This window comes from Canis lupus, chromosome X, assembly GCF_003254725.2.
Source record: "Canis lupus dingo isolate Sandy chromosome X, ASM325472v2, whole genome shotgun sequence".
Classification (NCBI taxonomy): Eukaryota; Metazoa; Chordata; class Mammalia; order Carnivora; family Canidae; genus Canis; species Canis lupus.
Genome location: NC_064281.1, coordinates 124,454,610 through 124,474,368, shown reverse-complemented (window position 1 = coordinate 124,474,368; position 19,759 = coordinate 124,454,610). Strand labels below are relative to the sequence as shown.

At 41.5% G+C, this 19,759-nt stretch overlaps 1 protein-coding gene and 1 long non-coding RNA gene across 4 annotated transcripts in view; one reads left to right on the top strand and one right to left on the bottom strand.

Annotated features, from left to right (window-relative positions):
* Positions 1–17,045, bottom strand: part of VAMP7 (vesicle associated membrane protein 7) — a 64,532-nt gene extending 47,487 nt beyond the window's left edge. Inside the window, exons 1-4 of one of the 3 annotated variants that reach the window (XM_025460496.3) lie at positions 16,795–16,924; positions 15,292–15,365; positions 5,843–5,997; positions 189–246 (exon numbers count right to left, since the gene is read on the bottom strand). In XM_025460496.3, coding sequence (XP_025316281.1) covers positions 189–246; positions 5,843–5,997; positions 15,292–15,294 — 216 coding nt within the window. In that variant the 5' untranslated portion in view covers positions 15,295–15,365; positions 16,795–16,924. Of the gene's footprint in view, positions 1–188; positions 247–5,842; positions 5,998–15,291; positions 15,366–16,794 lie in introns of all 3 variants that reach the window. The other 2 variants (XM_025460497.3, XM_035712377.2) reach the window with 2 other exon arrangements.
* A 38-nt stretch (positions 17,046–17,083) lies between these two features.
* LOC125754612 (uncharacterized) lies at positions 17,084–19,020 on the top strand. Its single transcript, XR_007409319.1, has 2 exons — positions 17,084–17,223; positions 18,798–19,020. It is a non-coding gene; the product is annotated as an uncharacterized LOC125754612 (long non-coding RNA).
* Positions 19,021–19,759: the final 739 nt, after the last annotated feature.

The window sequence follows — 19,759 nt, the reverse complement described above, 5'->3', positions numbered from 1 at the left end:
CCATATACCCAGACATCAAGTCTTGTCATTTGCTGCTCCATATGATAAACGCAAAGTATCAAAAACATTTCCAGCTATGGACAGTTATAATCACATCACCTTTATCTACCAAAGATATAGTATAATTAAGAACTGACTCTATTAACAGTACACACAGTTAAATAGCAACATGTCTTCAAGTTACTTACATCATCAGTGATACAAAGATATACAATCCTGTCTTGGCAGATGTAATGAAACAAATAACTGTAGGATAAAAGATATAAAACTTACTGTGGTTATGAGCAATATCTCTTTCACTTCCATCTTCTATGTATAAGCAAACTTAATACTGCCAATGTGACGGTTTCATTTACAGATACTATATTTCTCCCTCTGCCCCTCCCCTATACACTTGTTACCCTCAAGTCCAACTGGTAAGAATAAATTAAGACATTAAAAGAAAGTCTCTACCCTAACTGTGTAGCACAATGGTATGCACATTACCCATTAAAATGGTAGCTGCAAAAGTGTAATTGGAATCTTAGGGCCTGAACAAGAGATGACATTTTAGGAGGGACACATAATTAAGATTAACCTCCAATGGGCTATAGGTCTTCCTTGCCTTGTTTTCAGATCTCAAAGCAATCACGTTTCCCACCAGATACCCAACATTAACATTTGTTTGGCATCTATTTTGAACCAGTTACCGGGCTAGGTGCTGAGGATACAAATAAGCAAAACCATCAGGCCCTGCCTTAACAAAGATCACAGGGCAGGGAATTATAGAGCAGCAGGGTAAAACAGGATGAGGAATAAAAGGCAGCACACGGTGCTCTGGAAACATAAAGGAGACACCTAACAGAGTTTAGCAGAGAGGGTAATGGGAAAGACATCCTGGAGCAAGTGATGTCTGAGTCAAGGCCTGAAGAACAAGATGGCAAGGTAAAGAGCAGACACAGAGCGTTCCAGAGTGAAAAATCAACAAGCATAAAGGCCTGGAAATTATAAAAAGCACATAATGGGTTTAGTAAAGTCAAATGAGTTCACATGACTAGAGTGTGAAATAGAAGGAAAAAACAAATTGCCTGCACAAATGAGGCTGGAGAAGCAAGCAAATAGCAGGTTAGGTTATATAAGATGTCAAAACCTCATTAAGCACTATCCTAAGAATAATGAACAAGCATCAAAGGATTTTAGCCTGAAGAGAGTGTGATAAGATTCATCTTGAAAAAGGATGTTTTGGCTAGAGCATGGAAAATTGACTGAAATGAGGACCAGACAGGAGACAACTGCAGTAGAGCAAGTAAGCAAATGAAGAGGGAAATAAATTCAAGTGCTATGGGCAATGAAAAAGAAAAGGCGAAACAAATTTAACAGAACCTGATAACTGGCTACTGGAAATAAAGCAGAGGGATAACTCAATTTTGCCTCCCAGATTTCCACCTTGGGCAAGTGCATAGATAGGAGTACCTGCTGAATTATACTTTTAATGTTCACATAAAGGCTTGATATGAATTACAAGGAGGTATGGGAATTCAGGCAAAAGGTCTTCCTCCACTACTGTAAAACCGTTCACATCAATCCCACCAATGACTTCCACATCGCCGTATCAGAGAGTGGCCCTCTCTGAAACATGATTCTGTTGACCACTTCCTTCTGGAAAGTGTTTTCTCTCCACTACATTTCCCAACACCAGACTTGCCGGGTTAATGTGGTAGTCTCTTTCTCACCCTATTGATATCCTCTGGCATCCTCAGCTCTCCGTTCTTCTCACACACGCTCCCTGGATGGTGGCATCCACTGTCCTGTTTTATTGTTGTTTTCAGCTACCACAATTATGCTGATGATTCCCAAATCCAGATCTGACTTACTTCCTGAGCTCCAGGCCGACATATACTACTGTCTACTAGACACATGCAATTGGACAGACCATAGAGCACTTAAACACAGCATCCAAAATGGAAGTAATACTAGAGAGTAACTTGATGCCAAGACCACAAAACTTGCAAGGTATGGTCCCTGCCACCAAGGAGCCTACAGTCAGGGGACAGAGGCAAAAAGTAAAGATTGCAATTATAATCCAGTGTGTTACTACAAAATGAATAAACAAAGGATGCTATGGAGACAAGCCATAAGGGGGCACCTGGTCTGGTCTTGGAATTCAGGGTTTCTAAAAAAGGAAATATCTAGGCTCAGAAAAGCAAAGTCATTTTTTTTTCAAAGTAAGATTAACATATTCCAGGAAAAGGTACTAGCTACTGCAAAGAACAGGAAGAAAGAACCCAGTATTGAAATGCAAATAGCTAAGCAAGGCTGGGGAACAAAACTGAAGCCCAAAGCAGTGAGATATGAGGCCAGAAAAAGAAGTAGGGACATACACTGAAGTCTTCCAAATCATGTTAAGAAACTTTAAGTGCACAGAATACCTGAAGGAAAGGGATGTGATCAAAACCGCCCTTTTAGAAGGATTAAATAATGGTGAAGAGAGTACCTCATCTGGGACCTGTAAAATGAGCAAAAATTTATCAGGGGGCTGGGAGGGGAGAGACAGTCCAAAAGCATGAAAAAAAGATACAACAAAGCTTGAAATGACACAGCTAGGTCAAGGAATGGCAAGGACTCCTACAGAGATAAGGGTAGAAAGGTCAGGAAGGGACAAAATTATGAAGGTTAAGTTTGGGCTTTACTCTAAAAACAGTGGATTTTTTTAAAGCAAGAAAGTTGTAGTCACATGATGTGAAATACAGATTTAAGGAGGGTGCAACTAGAAGCTGAAAAACCAGTTGGAAGGAGGCTATTAAAAATGAAAAAATGATAAAGCCCTAAACTAAACACTGACAAGTGGGATTAGAGGAAAGGGAAGGCACTGTAAATCTCTTGTAGGAGAATGGCTAGGATTCGGTGAGGAAGTCAAACATGATCCTTAAGTGTCAGGCTTGACCAACTCAATGGCTGGTGAAATACCAGAAGGCAGATTCGATTTCGGGGGGTAATTGGCTGTCTTACAGTAAAATGGACTTTTTTCTTTCAGTGTACAATAGTAAGAGATATTTTTAATCAAGATGATGGAATATGATTATAGGAAAGAAACCAAGGCAGAAGGCTAAGAGAAAAAACTGGGTGATGGAGCCTCACTGGAGAGGACATCGGGCAGGATGGGATCAGTATGCAGGTGGAGAGGCAGAGCAGAGGGATCATGTTGCCTTCTTTACCATAACCACATTTTGACAGGATTACATACTCTGACATCCCTTGTAGCTAGATATGGCTACGTAACTAATTTCTGCCTAATAAAATGTGAGTGGAGGGTATGTCCCCACTTCCAGTCTTGCCTCTAAAAGGACTGAATGTGCTTTCCCTGGGCATCTTCCTGGAAACTGACCTGGAACACAGGGACCATAAGCCTAGTAAGTATTTTTTTTTTGGTAAGTTTTTTTAAACACTATAAAGCCACACTCACAAAAAAAGCTGGGATCATTCCACCCCTCAGACAATGTCTGGACCTCTAAACTCTACCAACAGGCAGCAGACTACAAAACCTGTCCAGTCCCCAAAGATGATACTTTCTCACACCCACTTTGGCTGTGGCCAGATAATAATGGACAAGGAAGAGCCTCCCGGAGAACAAATCCAAGAATCAGGGATAAGAGACAAGGGAATTCCTCTAATAAAGCAGAACCACTGACCACTGCAGGATGAGAACAGGGAGCTCTTGAAATTGCTATGAAGTAGTTACTGGAACACTGCTAGGAAGCAGTGACTTCTGTTTCTCATTCTTCCCTTTTTGAGATGTGAATTTGTAACTTCCATGTTGCTGATGTTCTTCTACCACGCTCTTTTGGGTTGGGCGGGGAGGGGGGGGGCAGGAAGAACATAGGACTTTGCTTCTACTTTATGGTCAGTAGGTCACAGGAGCCACCCCTGGGCCTGATGGAGAAGAGGCGAGTCACCCACGCTCTCTGAGCTGGACAGTTGATCAGATGAGTCTTTGCAGCCATCTCCGGCAGAGAGGATATGTACACCCAGAGAGGAGTACACCCAGATACGTGAGTGGCCCAGAAGAGTAGAACAGAAGATTGTAACTTGTCTCCGATTAATATCCTGTAACTTCTTCCAGAGTAATAGAATTTTAACTGAACGTATAGCTGCACAGCTATAAATGACAAATTCTAGCCTCCCTTCCAGCACGTAAGCTACATAACTATGTGGGGAAAAATAAAATGTAAGCCAAAACTTTTCAACAATATAATGTCAGCCTACTTCTGGGCTTTGCCTTTAAAAGTACTAGGCAAAAACTGTGGAAGGAGCCTCGGTGTCCATCGAAAGATGAATGGATAAAGAAGATGTGGTCTATGTATACAATGGAATATTCCTCAGCCATTAGAAATGACAAATACCCACCATTTGCTTCAACGTGGATGGAACTGGAGGGTATTATGCTGAGTGAAGTAAGTCAATCGGAGAAGGACAAATATTATATGGTCTCATTCATTTGGGGAATATAAATAATAGTGAAAGGGAATAGAAGGGAAGGGAGAAGAAATGGGTAGGAAATATCAGAAAGGGAAACAGAACATGAAGACTCCTAACTCTGGGAAACGAACTAGGGGTGGTGGAAGGGGAGGAGGGCGGGGGGTGGGGGTGAATGGGTGATGGGCACTGAGGGGGGCACTTGACGGGATGAGCACTGGGTGTTATTCTGTATGTTGGCAAATTGAACACCAATAAAAAATAAATTTATTATTAAAAAAATAAAAAATAAAAAAAATAAAAGTACTAGGCAAGCACAGAGAGTTAAGAACTAAAAGGAGCCGCCTTGGCCAGAGCTGAGGACACTATCTGAAAATGACAGAGCCACCCCACCAGCCTGGAAGTACTCATCTCTGGGCTATCTCATTTAAGTAACACTGTACTTTGAGTATCTCTCTTACAGTAGCTTAGACTAGACTAGATCCTAAATTATACAAGGACCTAGCTTTGGAAAGTAATAAGAACCTCCTTCTGAGATAAGAACTAAGGAAATTAGGATGGGTTAAATAACCAAAGTTTTTTTAAGTATTGATGAAGAAGGCTGAGGCACTTTTTATCTGATTTACTAAGATTTCCCATCTATGCCCTCCCTAATCCATTCTCCAACCAGCCAGCAGAGTGATCTTTCTAAAGCAAACCTGACCGCGTCACACCCCAGCTGAAAGTCTTCAGTGCCTTCCCACTACCCACAGGGTAGAGTCAACCTATTCACATGGCCTACGAGGCCCTACGGGACTTCGCTTTTACCTATCGCTCTAGCTTTATTTTCACCATGCTGGGTACCAGTCACGGAATACCACCTGTAGTTTCCTAAACATATGCTATGATTTCATCACTCCATACTTCTCTACCGACCGTTGCCATCCTCCTATCCACTACCTTCCACTATCTACTACAATTATCTATGGATTTGACTGTCTCCTCCATTAAACTATAACCTCTCTGAGGGCAAATACTGTGTAATTTCTTGTTGTATCCCCAGCACCAAGCACAGTGCCTGGCAATAGTCAAATGCTCAGGAAATATTTACTAAAAGAATGAACAAAGGATAATCATGCCTCTCAATCTGTATCACGTAGCAAATACCCTAGAACTCTATAGCAAAGTCATATTTTACAAGTAACATTACCATGTCTTTCTTTAAAATATATCACTTCCATGATAAAATAATTTGAATTCATAATGAACAGAACCAAACCATTTTCTAAGCTGCTAAAGGTTACTGTCCTGTCAGTTTATCTACCAAGAACCTTGTTTTCTAGTTTTCTATTATTCTTATTATAATCAAATCCATTTCTTTCACCCTCTACCCATGCAGAGCAGAACTCACTTGCCATGTGAGTATGTGAGTTTGTTATTTTCAGAAGGTATCTTAGCCAGAATCTGCTCTGTCACCTCCAGGAAGTTTCCTCCACACCAAGCATGTTTGGCAAGGATAGTCGTTCCCCTGGCAACAACTGCAAAAAGAATGGCCATGGCTTCAATCTATCAAAAGGAAAAAAAGACACACAAAACTTAGAATATTTTTACATGATCTTTTAAAAGAAAACTATCACTTACAACATCTACCTGAAAAGTCTTTTCAATATTCATTTTTTAATTGATCTCTATTTGACACATAATGTTACCTTAGTTTCAGGTGTACAACACTGTGATTTGACAAGTCTACAACTTATGCTATGCTTACCACAGGTGTAGCTCCCATCTGTCACCATGCAAAACCATTACAACTCATTGACTATATTCCCTGTGACGTACCTTTCGTTCCTAAGACTTGCTGACTCCGTAATGGAAGCCTGTATCTCCCACTCCCCTTCACTCCTTTTTGCCGATCCCCCTTCCCTGTCAACCATCAGTTTGTTCTCTATATTTATAGGTGTGATTCTGCTTTTCGTTTTTTTTAATGCATTTTTTAGATTCTGCAGATAAGCGAAATCATACGGTATTTGTCTCTTATTTCACTTAGAATAACACCTTCTAAGTCCATCCATGTTGGAAATAGCAAGAACTCATTCTTTTTCATGACTGAGTAATAATATTCCGTTGTGTGTGTATATATACACATATATCTGTGTATGTATGGATATACACACATCTTTAACCATTCATCTATCAATGGACACTTGGGTTGCCTATCTTAGTTATTGTAAATAATGCTGCAATAAACAGAGGGGTACACATATCCTTTCAAATTACTGTTTTTGAATTCTTTGGGTAAATACTCAGGTGGAATGACTGAGTCATATGGCATTTATACCTTTAATTTTTTGAGGAAGCTCCATACTGTTTTCCACAGTCGTTGCACCAATTTACATTCCCATCACCAGTGCACAAGGATCTCTTTTTTTCCACACCCTCACCAATACTTATTTGTCTTCTTGATACTAGCCATTCTGGCAAGTGTGAGATTCCTCATTGTGGTTTTGATTTGCATTTTCCTGATGGTTAGTGACGTTGAGCCTCTTTTTTCATGTGTTTGTTGGTCATCAGTACGTCATTTTTGGAAAAATGTCTACTTGGGTCCTGTGCCCACTTTTCAATTGGATTTTTATCTAGGGGATATTGCTGTTAAGTTCTTTATATATTTTAGATACTAACCACTTATGAACATACTGTTTGTAAATATCTTTTCCCATTCAGTAGGTTGCCTTATAGCTTTGTTGGTGGTTTTCCTCCACTGTGCAAAAGTCTTTATTTTTGATGTAGTACCAATAGTTTATTTTTGCTTGTTTCCCTTGCCTCAGGAGACATATCTAGAAAAATGTTGCTAAGGCTGATGTCAAGGAAATTACTCCCTACTTTTCTTCTAGGAGTTTTATGGTTTCACATTTCACATTTAGATATTTAATCCATTTTGAGTTTGTGTATAGTGTAAGATGGTGGTCCAGTTTTCCCACCATCATTTGTTGAAGAGACCGTCATCTATTCCCTATTGTATATTCTTGCCTCATTTGTTGACTAGTAGTGGATCATATAATTGTGGGTTTATTTCTGGGCTCTCTAATCTGTTCCATTGATCTATGTGTCTGTTTTTGTGCCAGGACCATGTTGTTTTGATCACTATAACTTCGTAATGTATCTTGAAATCTGGGATTGTGATATCTCCAGCTGCGTTCTTATTTCTCAGGACTGCTTTAGCTATTCTGAGTCTTTTGTGGTTCCATATAAATTTTAGGATTATTTGCTCTAGTTTTGTGAAAAATGCTATTAGTATTTTGATAGGTAATGCAGTGAATCTGAAAAATTGAAATGGACATTTCAAAAATACTGATTCTTCTAATCTACGAGCACAGAAGATCTTTCCATTTGTTTGTGTACTTAGAGACAATATTGATCAAGGTGCTATAACATTAATGTAAGACAATAACAGGCTTAACAAAAAGGTCACAGTCTCATACAAGCTTACAACCCTAAACCATGTCGATATGCATACATATATAGAGCCACACCAAATATGTGCATATGTGTGCATACAATGTAATATATATATATAACACACATTGATAATATACATTTTGCATTTATAAATTATACAGCATGATCAGATATCACCATCTGAAAAGCAATTAATTACCATAAATAGTAAAGGGGCATAAAGAGATGGTTCATCCTTTTTTTATTGAAGCATAATTAACATACAGTGTTATATTAGTTTCAGGTGTACAATATAACAATCCAACAATTCTATGCATTACTCAGTGCTCATGCTCATCACCATAAGTGTATCTTAATACCCTTCATCTATTTCACCCATTCCTCCAACCTCCCCTCTGGCAATTACCAGGTAGTTCTCTGTATTTAAGAGTCTGTTTTTTGTTTGTCTCTTTTTCTTTGTTTTGTTTCTTAATTCTACATATGCAGTAATCCCACTCTGAAAATTTATCTTAAGGAAACAGTTCAACAAAAGTTTGACTCTAGATTCAGAAAGATATATATTAACAATATTAATAGCCCATATTTATTAAGTGCTTACTGTGTGCCAGGCACCATTTTAAGCACTTTATATTAACCCACTCAATACTTACATCAATTAAATTATACATTATTATGATACTTATACTAAAACGAGCAAACTGCAATAAATATGACCTAGATTGCCCAAAATTAAAAAGCTAGTAAGGGATAAGAGTTGAGATTCAAACTGAGTCAGTATGGTTCTATACCCACAATCTTATCCCTATAGAATATACTGCCTCTACCATCAAGGCATTATCCATAATAGAAACAAACTGAAAAGAACCCAAACCTTCCACAAGAGGAATGGTTCTCTAAATTATGGCAAGATTCTTTGTAAACATAATATTTCTAAAACAATACAGCATGAGTTAAGTCTATTTTTCTCACTTTAATGAATTGTACTATTTCTCTACATAACAGTCCTATTTCTTTTATCTAGAGAATAAATTTATACAAAGAGATGACCAAGTACCTTCCTATTCTTCTACTAAATCTTCAGCTTAATGTTATTTGTTAACATGTTCAGTTTCATCCAATAGACAAGTGGTTCTTCTTTTTTAATTTATTTATTCATGAGAGACCCAGAGAGAGAGAGAGAGAGGCAGAGACACAGGCAGAGAGAGAAGCAGGCTCCATGCAGGGAGCCCGATGTGGGACTCCATCCTGGGTCTCCAGGATCAGGCCCTGGGCTGAAGGTGGCGGTAAACCACTGAGCCACCAGGCTGCCCTAGACCAGTGGTTCTTAAACTGTAGGTCAACAAGTTATCTTGGGTGGAAGAGCAATAGTCACTGTTAAAAATTCAAATTCTTGGCACCATCACCTAAAATTCCGACTCAGTAGTTTTGAAGTAAGACTCTAGAATACATATTTAAGGTAAGCCTATCTAGATGCAGGTGATTCACACAACCATATTTTATGAAACACAGCAAGACCATAAAGTGCTTAAAGTCAGGGAATCCAGATTCCTTCTTGGAATCCCAGCACTGAAAGACAGCACATAGAGAAGAAGCGTTCATCTATCTCTTGAGCTGAACACCTCTCAGGGTCTCTTCTTCATTCTCTAAATGAGGGTGTTCCCCAGGTTGTGTCATTTTTCTGGATTTCTCTTTATACGTATGCAGCAAGTTACAATTTCCAAATCACTTTCTCATTCATTATATCCCTTGATCCTAAAAGCCTCAATTGACCCTATAACACACTCCAAGTACTGTGCCATTTCTTAAAATCATAATCCAGGGCAGCCTGGGTGGCTCAGCGGTTTAGTGCCTGCCTTCAGCCCAGGGTGTGATCCCGGAGACCCAGGATTGAGTCCCACGTCAGGCTCCCTGCATGGAGCCTACTTCTCTGCCTGTGTCTCTGCCTCTCTCTCTCTCTTTCTCTCTCTCTCTCTCTCTCTCTCTCTCTCTGGTCTCTCATGAATAAATAAAATATTTTTAAAAAAAGAAGGGAGTCACTGGCTAGTCAAAGGGATATGCAGCAAAGTGAAACAGTAATACAAAGAGAACAGAGATAAGAAATCATATTGTCCCTGAGACAGATGAAAAAGTAGCAGCTTTAGTCCCTTAGTAGCTTCAAGAAGAAAACTGAAGTTGGCAACAATACAAAAAAAATAAATATCTAGTGTCTTAGTGGACCATATGCTCATTAAGAACTGACATCAGGTAATTGCTTAAAATGCTTACATAATCTTAAATTACATTAAGAAACAGGGTGTCTTGATCTTTTTAAGTACTATTACCATTATACTCTGTGCTGGTTAGAACACATGTGGAATACGGAGTTCAACTCCAGGTATAGTATTTCAAGACTGGATGGAAGGGTGACATTATGGGTAAGAGACCTGGACATTCTATCCCTTGAAGAATGGCTAGAGAAACTAGAAATATTTAACATTAAAAATAGAAGACGTGGAGGGAGCGTGACAGCAGCCTTAAAGTTTACATGAAGTACAGTCACTGAGAACAGGGAGTGCATTATTAGAAATATAATTAGGAAAAATAAAATAAAAAATAAATAAAAAAAAATATAATTAGGAACAATGGATATAAGTTACAGGGAAGTAGTATTTTGTTCAATAAAATCAGTCCCCAATTAAAAAATCTCTGTTAAATATCAGGTACATAGTTTACTTTCTTCTCAGATATTGATAATAGGAATTTCTTACTCTCTTCTAGACTGTGAAAAACATCACCTATCACCAAATGTCATCTGCCCTCATTGTAACTCTCTTTTCTTTAAAGATTTATTTATTTATTTATTCATGATAGAGAGAGAGAGAGAGAGAGAGAGAGAGAGAGAGAGAGGCAGAGACGCAGAAGGAGGGAGAAGCAGGCTCCACACCAGGAGCCCGACGCGGGGCTCGATCCTGGGATTCCAGGATCGCACCCTGGGCCAAAGGCAGGCGCCAAACCGCTGAGCCACCCAGGGATCCCCTCATTGTAACTCTCTTGCAATAGATTCTGTAATGTCTTTTTAAGTTTTTATTTCAATTTCAGTTAACAGTGTAAGATTAGTTTCAGGTGTATACTGTAGTGATTCAACACATGTATACAACACCCAGTGTTCACCACAAGTACACTCCTTAATCCCCATCACCTAAATCTGTAATGTCTTAATGAGTATTGGGATAATAGAAACAACTGTGAAAGAATATTGCATTTAAAGTGAGAAAACACTCTGGAAAACTGCGTGGAGGTTCCTCAAAGAGTTAAAAATAGATCTGCCCTACAACCCAGCAATTGCACTGCTGGGGATTTACCCCAAAGATACAGATGCATACAACGCCAGGACACCTGCACCCCGATGTTTATAGCAGCAATGTCCACAATAGCCAAACTGTGGAAGGAGCCTCAGTGTTCATTGAAAGATAAATGGATAAAGAAGATGTGGTTTATGTATACAATGGAATATTCCTCAGCCATTAGAAACGACAGATACCCACCATTTGCTTCAACGTGGATGGAACTAGAGGGTATTATGCTGAGTGAAATAAGTCAATCGGGGAAGAACAAACATTATATGGTCTCATTCATTTGGGGAATATAAAAAATCGTGAAAGGGAATAGAGGGGAAAGGAGAAAAAATGAGTGGGAAATATCAGAGAGGGAGACAGAACAGGAGAGACTCCTAACTCTGGGAAACGAACTAGGGGTGGTGGAAGGGGAGGTGGGCAGGGGGTGGTGGTGACTGGGTGACAGGCACTGAGGGGGGCACTTGATGGGATGAGCACTGGGTGTTATGCTATATGTTGGCAAATTGAACTCCAATTAAAAAAAAAAAAAAAATATATATATATATATATATAAAGTGAGAAAACACGGGAGCCCGGGTGGCTCAGCGGTTTAGCGCCGCCTTCGGCCCAGGGTCTGATCCTGGAGACCCAGGATCGAGTCCTGCGTTTGGCTCCCTGCACGGAGCCTGCTTCTCCTGCTTCTCCCTCTGCCTGTGTCTTTGCCTCTGGAGACCCAGGATCGAGTACTGCGTTTGGCTCCCTGCATGGAGCCTGCTTCGCCTGCTTCTCCCTCTGCCTGTGTCTTTGCCTCTCTCTCTCTCTCTGTGTCTCTCATGAATAAATAAAATTTAAAAAATATATAATTTAAAAAAATAGAGAAAACCCAGCACTGCTAATTACTAGTACTTTGTGAATGTCTAACAAGTTATAAAGTGCTGTATAAATATAATATTCAAGAAAAAAAGAATGGAAAAGATAAGCCAGAGAGAAAACAGAAGGAAATAAAAAACCAATAATGAAATATAAAGGGAAACCCTGTCTCAACACTGTTCCTCCCTGTTCTCTTATTCGTTCCTTGCTTGGTCCCAGAGCCGTTATCCCAGTTCTACTTCCTTCCTGCTAAGAATCCTGTATGAGTTTCCGGTAGCTGCCTTGACACAGTACCAAAAACCACAAAGGCTTAGAACAACAGAAATTTATTGTCTCCTACTTCTGGAGGCTAAAAGCCTGAAATCAAGGTGTTGCCAGGGCCAGGCTCCCTCGGAAGTCTGTAGGGGACAATCCTTTCTTATCTCTTCCTAGCTTCTGGTAGTCTGCTGGAAATCCCTAGCATTCCTTGACTTTCAGCTGCCATCACTTCAAACTGTGCCGCCCTTGTCATATGGCATTCTTCATATGTGTCCATGTCTTCACATTGGAGGCTCTAGGTCTTTTCTCTTATTAGGTCACCTACTCCACTATGACCTCATTTTAACTTCCATCTTAATTACACCTGCAAAGACCCTTATTTCCAGATAAAGTCACATTCACAGGTAGCAGTGGTCAAGATTCAAAATATCTTTTTTGAGGGCATAAAACATCTTACAAATTCATTGTTCCTCCCAAAGCATTCTTACTCTTCCCTCTCTCTATATTCACATCATGCCAACTTGACTCCCTCTTCTCTCCAAAACCTTTATTCCATCTCTTTTTTTACTCTCATTAAAGGCCTGTCCTTAAAGGGATGGGTCGAAGGGCAACCTCCAAGAGTTTGGAGTTAGAATCTTGCCTAGAAGATTCCAAGAAAAGGACATTTTTATTCCCGTTGCTGGGATTCCAAAGGAAAAAAGATATGCTACAGGGGAATCCAACTGAGAATTCTAGATGTATTTTTTTTTACAGAGAAATTATTAAATTGTGGTGAAGGTCTTTAAGTCCATGAAAGGTTAAGATGTTACCAACTGGCATAATAACTGAAATGCCTGAATAGCATTATTATAAAGAAAAAGGCATCAACTTACAAAAATATCTTTTTTTTCCTATATTATTTATTTATGAGACACAAAGAGAGAGGCAGAGACATAGGCAGATGGAGACAATGTGGGACTCGATCCCCGGACCCAGGGATCACACCCTGAACTGAAGGCAGATGCTCAACCACTGAGCCACCCAGGCGTTCCCTCAAAAAAATCTTAAAAAGGAATGTTTGAAATATGCCCATTTGTAAGTAATGGATTGCCTGTATTAAAATCAAAGAACAAATTGCTCAGAGCACCTATGGCATAGTTGCTTAAGTGTCCAACTTGGTTTCGACTCCAGTCTTGAGATCGAGCCCTGTGTCGGGTTCTAAGCTCAGTGCAGAGTCTGTTTAAAACTCTCCCTCTGCCTTTCCTCACCCCACCCCCACCACATTCTCTCTGTCTCAAATAAATTTAAAAAATCTTTTAAAAAATTCCTCCCCAATCCCCATGTCCCTCACTAGAAAAAAAATACATCATAATAAAAAAATAAAAAAACAAACTGCAAATAAAATAGCACAGCAACAATGCAAACACTACTCTTCAGTGGAGGCATCTTTAAGTAGACAGTGAGATGGTTTTAGGGAACTGAGTAAAGAAAAAGGCCAAGTCAGTTTTTCTCACATTCGAGTCTCTGTGTTGAGGACTCTTTTTTTTTTTTTGAATTCTGTATTTTTATTTTAATAACATTAAAAAATGTATGTAAATATCCTGGATCTACACATGTATCTTATAAATGAGTGATAGCACACAATCCCATGCTGCAATTTGCATCATGAAGACCTAAGAGCCAAGAAATTCTCTAAGATGACAGTGCTGGGAAGCCTGGGTGGCTCAGAGGTTTAGGGTCGCCTTCAGCCCAGGGCGTGATCCTGAAGACCCGGGATCGAGTCTCACGTCAGGCTCCCTGCATGCGATTATTATTAATATAAAAATACAAAATTTATCTTTCGCCATAACAATTTACAATCGAAAGATATCTGCATAATAAAACCTTTTATTTGAAGAATTAAGACTTGACATTCTGAAAATGACATAGTGAGAAAGTAACAATTAAAAAAAAAAAAGAAAGTAACAATTATCTCAGGCTAAGGAAAAAATAATACTTGAAGTTCTGACTGTACCAAGTGGAAACCAAATGATACTATAATGTGCTGTATGAACACAGATTGTGCAACTGTTCAAACAAAAAAAAGGTGGAAAAATGGACTTCTCATGTAGCACATGGTATAATAGTGAATGCAAAATTCAAATGAATGCATTCCATATCATTATTTATATTATTGCAAAGGAATGTATCATGTTAATGCTTGTAACAGCTCATTAGCAGAATGTTTCATAGGAAATACACATGGAAATTAGATTGTTTACAGTCTTATACTGTTAAATTGGCCCATTAAATTAAATAGGAAAGGGGCATGGAAAGTGCTCAGGAAAGAGATGGGAACACATTTTATGGGAGAGCTATGGAACAAGAGAAGGCACAGAAGTGACAACCAAGTAGGGAAGGTAAAGTAGCCTGATGAGATGGAAAGCCCCACATTCGGTGAATGAGAAGGTCACCTTCTCTAAAGGTGAATGACCTTATATAAAGAAGGCCTTGGGGATCCCTGGGTGGCGCAGTGGTTTGGTGCCTGCCTTTGGCCCAGGGCGCAATCCTGGAGACCCGGGATCGAATCCCACGTCGGGCTCCCGGTGCATGGAGCCTGCTTCTCCCTCTGCCTGTGTCTCTGCCTCTCTCTCTCTCTCTCTCTGTGACTATCATAAATAAATAAAAAAAAAATTTAAAAAAAAAGAATAAATTTTCAAAAAAAAAAAAAAAGAAGGCCTTGTGTAAATGAAATAATTAATGGATTGGATCAAATTATTTTTCTATTTCAGTTCAACACATATGTTTTGAGGGTTTACAATATGACAGCCAATGTGGTAGACAGGGGAGATATGAAGGCCAGTAAGAAAGGACCTCCATACTCAAGAGAGCCATAGTACAATGGGAAAGACAGACAGAAATAAATGCAATAAAGTGTAACCAGTGAATAATCTAAAACTGTATAATATTATTCAGATTTTTTAAACATCTGTGGTTATCTCACCATGGGTGAAGAAAAAATGCAGGTGTCAGGCTATGTACTAGGAATTTCCTCAGCATACCGTTAGAATCATGTCTCTGGAAGAGAGATCAAAGTCTATTTTATCCTATCTTTCCAGAACCCAGCACAGTGCCTGGCATACAATTTTCCCTCAAATATTTGTTAAATAAATGAATGAATCATGAGCATGTTTTGGTTTAAATAACAGATAACTTCACATTCTGTAGGACCTGGTAAGAAGGATATTTTCATTACTAAACTATCTCCTTAAGTAAAATAAAGCAGTTGTGCTGCTTTCATCTAATCTAATCCCCAACTCTTCTGTCTGGGTCTTAGGAGGAAATAAACCAACGACAAATAAACCACCAATTCTGATGTAATAACCTTGAAGATAGAAGAATGAAGAAAAAAATATCAATATGGCAGAGGAAAAGAAATGTCTACGAAAAGTCCGAAGTCTGGTTACAGAGTTGTATTCTTGGTGGTGTCACAAATATTCTTTTAGGGTCATGTTCTGAGACCCAACCCAAGCGCTCGGACTTTCTCAGGATAGGAGCCTACCCTATGTCAAGTCAACCACCTGTTCTACTTTGCATTAACCACCACCACATCCCATCATCTGGATTATTCTTGTTTGCCCACACATACGCAAACACGTAAGCTACTCAGAGTAATGATCTCCTAGATCTTCTTTCTAGCTGTATCCCTTGAACTCAGAAGAGTGTCTGGCACACATTAACCTTTGAATAAATATCTATTAAACATATGAGTGAGTCTGCTCTCAGCCACAGCTATTTAAAGGGAAAACACGTCTCTGGGATCAAGGGTGGGACAATGGAGGTACAGGGAGTTGGGCGCAATGAATAAGACAGAAAAGGACCTGACAACTGGTCATCTGTGGGGGTTATGGGAGGGAGATGTAAAAAATTCATCAAAGAGTCTAGTACATGGTCAGAGCTTGTTAAATGCTGGCCAATTTTAACCGCACCATACAGAGCTGATGCTGCGGAAACAGGTCTGGGTAGAGATACGGAGTCCCTATGTGAAGTGAGGAAGAAGAGGAATGAAACAATGGGCGGTGAGAAGGGACGCGGAGGAGTACAAACCCACGAAGGAGCTCCGAAGTAGGGAAGCGGAGTGACGTCATGAAAACAAGGGCGTAGAGACGAGTTTTTAGAAGACTTAGATCACAAGATTGAATCTCAGGATTCAAAGGCTGAGGAAAGGTGTTGGAAAACGCGAACTGAGGGAAAGTTAACGTTCCCCCACCCGTGACAACAACTTAAGTGACGCATTCTGACACTCTTTCATTGGAGGCCTTTTCAGTGGCAGGAAACGCAGTTCATCAAAACTGAACCTGCCCGACAATTCGAACCGTCGACACCAGAGAAGCCCAAGTCACCCTTGCACTGCCTCCTCGCTCCACCCCGCACCGGCTCGTCCACACCTCCGCCCCCCTCCGCGTCGTCTCCCCGCCTTCTGCCCAGCGCGCCCCGTTCCGTTTACCTGGCCGGCGGCCCCTGAGAGCGCGTGGGCTCAGAGCCGAGGGGCGCGAGTCGCAGCCGGACGGCCGACTGCCCGCTACCAGAGGAGGCTGGGACCGGACGCCACCGGCTTCCGCGTAAAGCGCCCCGCCCGCGCGCGGCCTCCTGGGAATGTGAGCGCTCCTCCAATAGAAGTGGGCCGTGGGGCGGGGCCTGCTGCATTCCCAGCCCCGGCACTTCCCAGTGGCCGCACTGCATTCTGGGAGTGGTAGTTCCAACTGGCGTAGCGCCCGGTCCTCCGCAGAGTCAGTAACTCGTGCTAAACGACGTCAAGCGAGGTTGCTGCCGCCAAGGGAAGGATGCAGGGCCGCGAAGAGTGCACCGGCACCGACTCGGGGGGACAGATGAAGAGCGAAGCCTGCCCCGCTGCCTACGTGCTGGGTCTTGGCAGGTAACGTCTCCTGTTATTTCACAAAATAGAGCTGGTGTCCCAGGAACCTTCTGCTTTCTCTACGGAATTCCCTGACCGCCTGAAGACCCCGACAACCCTTCCTCCCATTCATTCGTTGCCAGTAATAGAAATAACTCTCCTCCGCCTCCGCCGCCGCCTCCGCTCCTCGGATCTGAGCTCCCCCGCGCGTCCGCTTTGCTTCCCTTTGCCCTCCCGACTCCGAGCCTCGCTGCACCGCTGAATCCTGTCCCGTGACTCCTCCAATGGTCCCTGCTTACTTGCTCCTGACGACTAGCTTTGAAAGGTTGGCGGACTTGCTCTCGCCCACTGCATTCCGGAGTCACCTTGCTCCATTTCGTGCCTTCGAACCTGTCACCACACAGACGGAACCTGTGGACTTTTGCTCACCTCTCTCTTCCAGTCAGAATTCTCGATCCTGTTGCTAAAACACTGACACTTCTCGACAATGACCGTCCTTCAAACCTGCAAGATTTCACATGATTATTTCCGCCCTCTTTAAATCCTCTTAGCGTGGAACAAAATACCACAAACTGGATGGCTTAAGCCACACAAATGAGTTCCTCACCGTTCTGGAGGCTGGGAAGCTTCGGACAGGAATGCCGGCGAGCCTGAGTTCTAGCGGGAACCCGCCGGCCCCCTTGCAGGCTGCTACCTTCTGGCCGCATCTCCCCGGGATGGAGAGACCTCAGCTCTTGCACAGCTCTCGGCGGGGCAGCAGTGTCACTCCGGAGGGCTCCACCCTCCTGGCCTACTTACCTCGGAAAGGCACCACCTCCAAATACACTCACATTGAGCAGCAGGACTCCCCCGTCTAAGTTGGGGGGAGGGGACGCAAACATCCACTTAATGGGACCTTCTCTTCTTCCGTCTCTGGCCGGCGCGCATTCCTGTTCACCTCCCGCTTCTATGGCAGCTCCTCATTTTCCTTTGAAATGTTCATGATTCATACTGTTCTGCCCTATGCCCTTTGGTGCTATTCACAGGTGTCTTGGGTGATGTCACCATTCCCACTGATTTGGGTGTCATCTGTATGCTGCGGGTTCCACGTGCAGGAAGCCCAGTAAAGACTCCTGAAGCCCAGACTGAAACATCTAATGACAGCTGGGCACCCCTTCTAAGCACTTAAAACTTAATGTAGCCTTCAGATGACCTAAAACATTTCTTCCCTCCCCTCTCCCGTAGCCTGTTCTTTCTCCTCCTCTAATCACTGCTCAGTGAACACCACAACCGTGCAGTCGCTTCCTAACACCAAAAGTCGCCTCTCATTTTGAGTGATTCCCCCCTCCGAGTTCACATTGAAACCGTCAGCAAGCCATATTAACTCTATCTCCTAAAAACGTCACTTGCCAAGCTTCTATTTTCTCATATTTAGATTGAGGATAATAACAGTACCTGTCTTCAACGGTTGTTGCAATGATTAATGAACAATAGTGCCAGACAGAGAGGAAGCACTTGAGGACGCTAAGAATTTATCAGACAAGCATTGTGTTTGTCACTGTCTCTCTTTCATTGGGTCTTACATAATGGTAACTAGCATTTACTTTTTTATTTAGTTTATATTCAGGGAGAAAGAAAAGGAAAATTAAGAAATGCTGAGATGGATGCCTGCATGGCTCACTGGTTGAGCGTCGGCCTTCAGCTCAGGGCGTGATCCTGGAGACCCTGGGATGGAGTCTTGCATCGGGATCCTCGCAGGGAGCCTGCTTCTCCCTCTGCTGTGTCTCTGCCTCTCTCTGTGTGTGTGTCTCTCATGAATAAATGAAATCTTTTTAAAAATGGTGAGATACTTTGTACAAATTACCTCTACTCCATTCCTCTTTGTTTCTCCAAGCATGACAAGGTCGTGAGGCACTATACACATGGTTCTAATCCAGTATCTGCAGGACATACCATACCTTAGTTATTGTTATCGGCTCTGAGGGGGCTACAGACAACTCGAAGTACATTAAGAGAATCATGACTAAAATGATCAGGGCACTACAAATCACGAATAATGTCTCTGTACCTGTACTGTACCTGTAGTATCTCCTTCACCATCTCCCCACCCACCCCTTCTTGTCACTTGAGATTGTTCTTTCTAAGACAAAATCTGATCACTTTGAAATCCTGCTTAAACCCTTCCTTGGCTCCCCATTATATAGAGGATAAAGTCTAAGATCTTAATAGAAAATCCATGGCCTTCCATAGTCTGGCCTATCTCTACCTCTCCTGCTTTATATTCTGCCTCTCTCAATGACACACTCTCTGCTCAAGCCTGCTTCTCTATGGTGGCATTCACTCATCCGTCCATCCATCCATCCCTTCCACTATTATGTATTAAGTGCCTACTATGAGCCTGGCCTATCATACATCCTGGAGTGAACATGACAGACATTGTCCTTGCCTATATGGAGCTCGCACTTCAGTACCATGCTCTTTCACGTCTCTGCATCGTTGCACATGCTACCTCTCCTGTATAAATCTTACTTATTAGTCAATATCTATCCCAAATATCATGTCTTCATTTTACATAAAA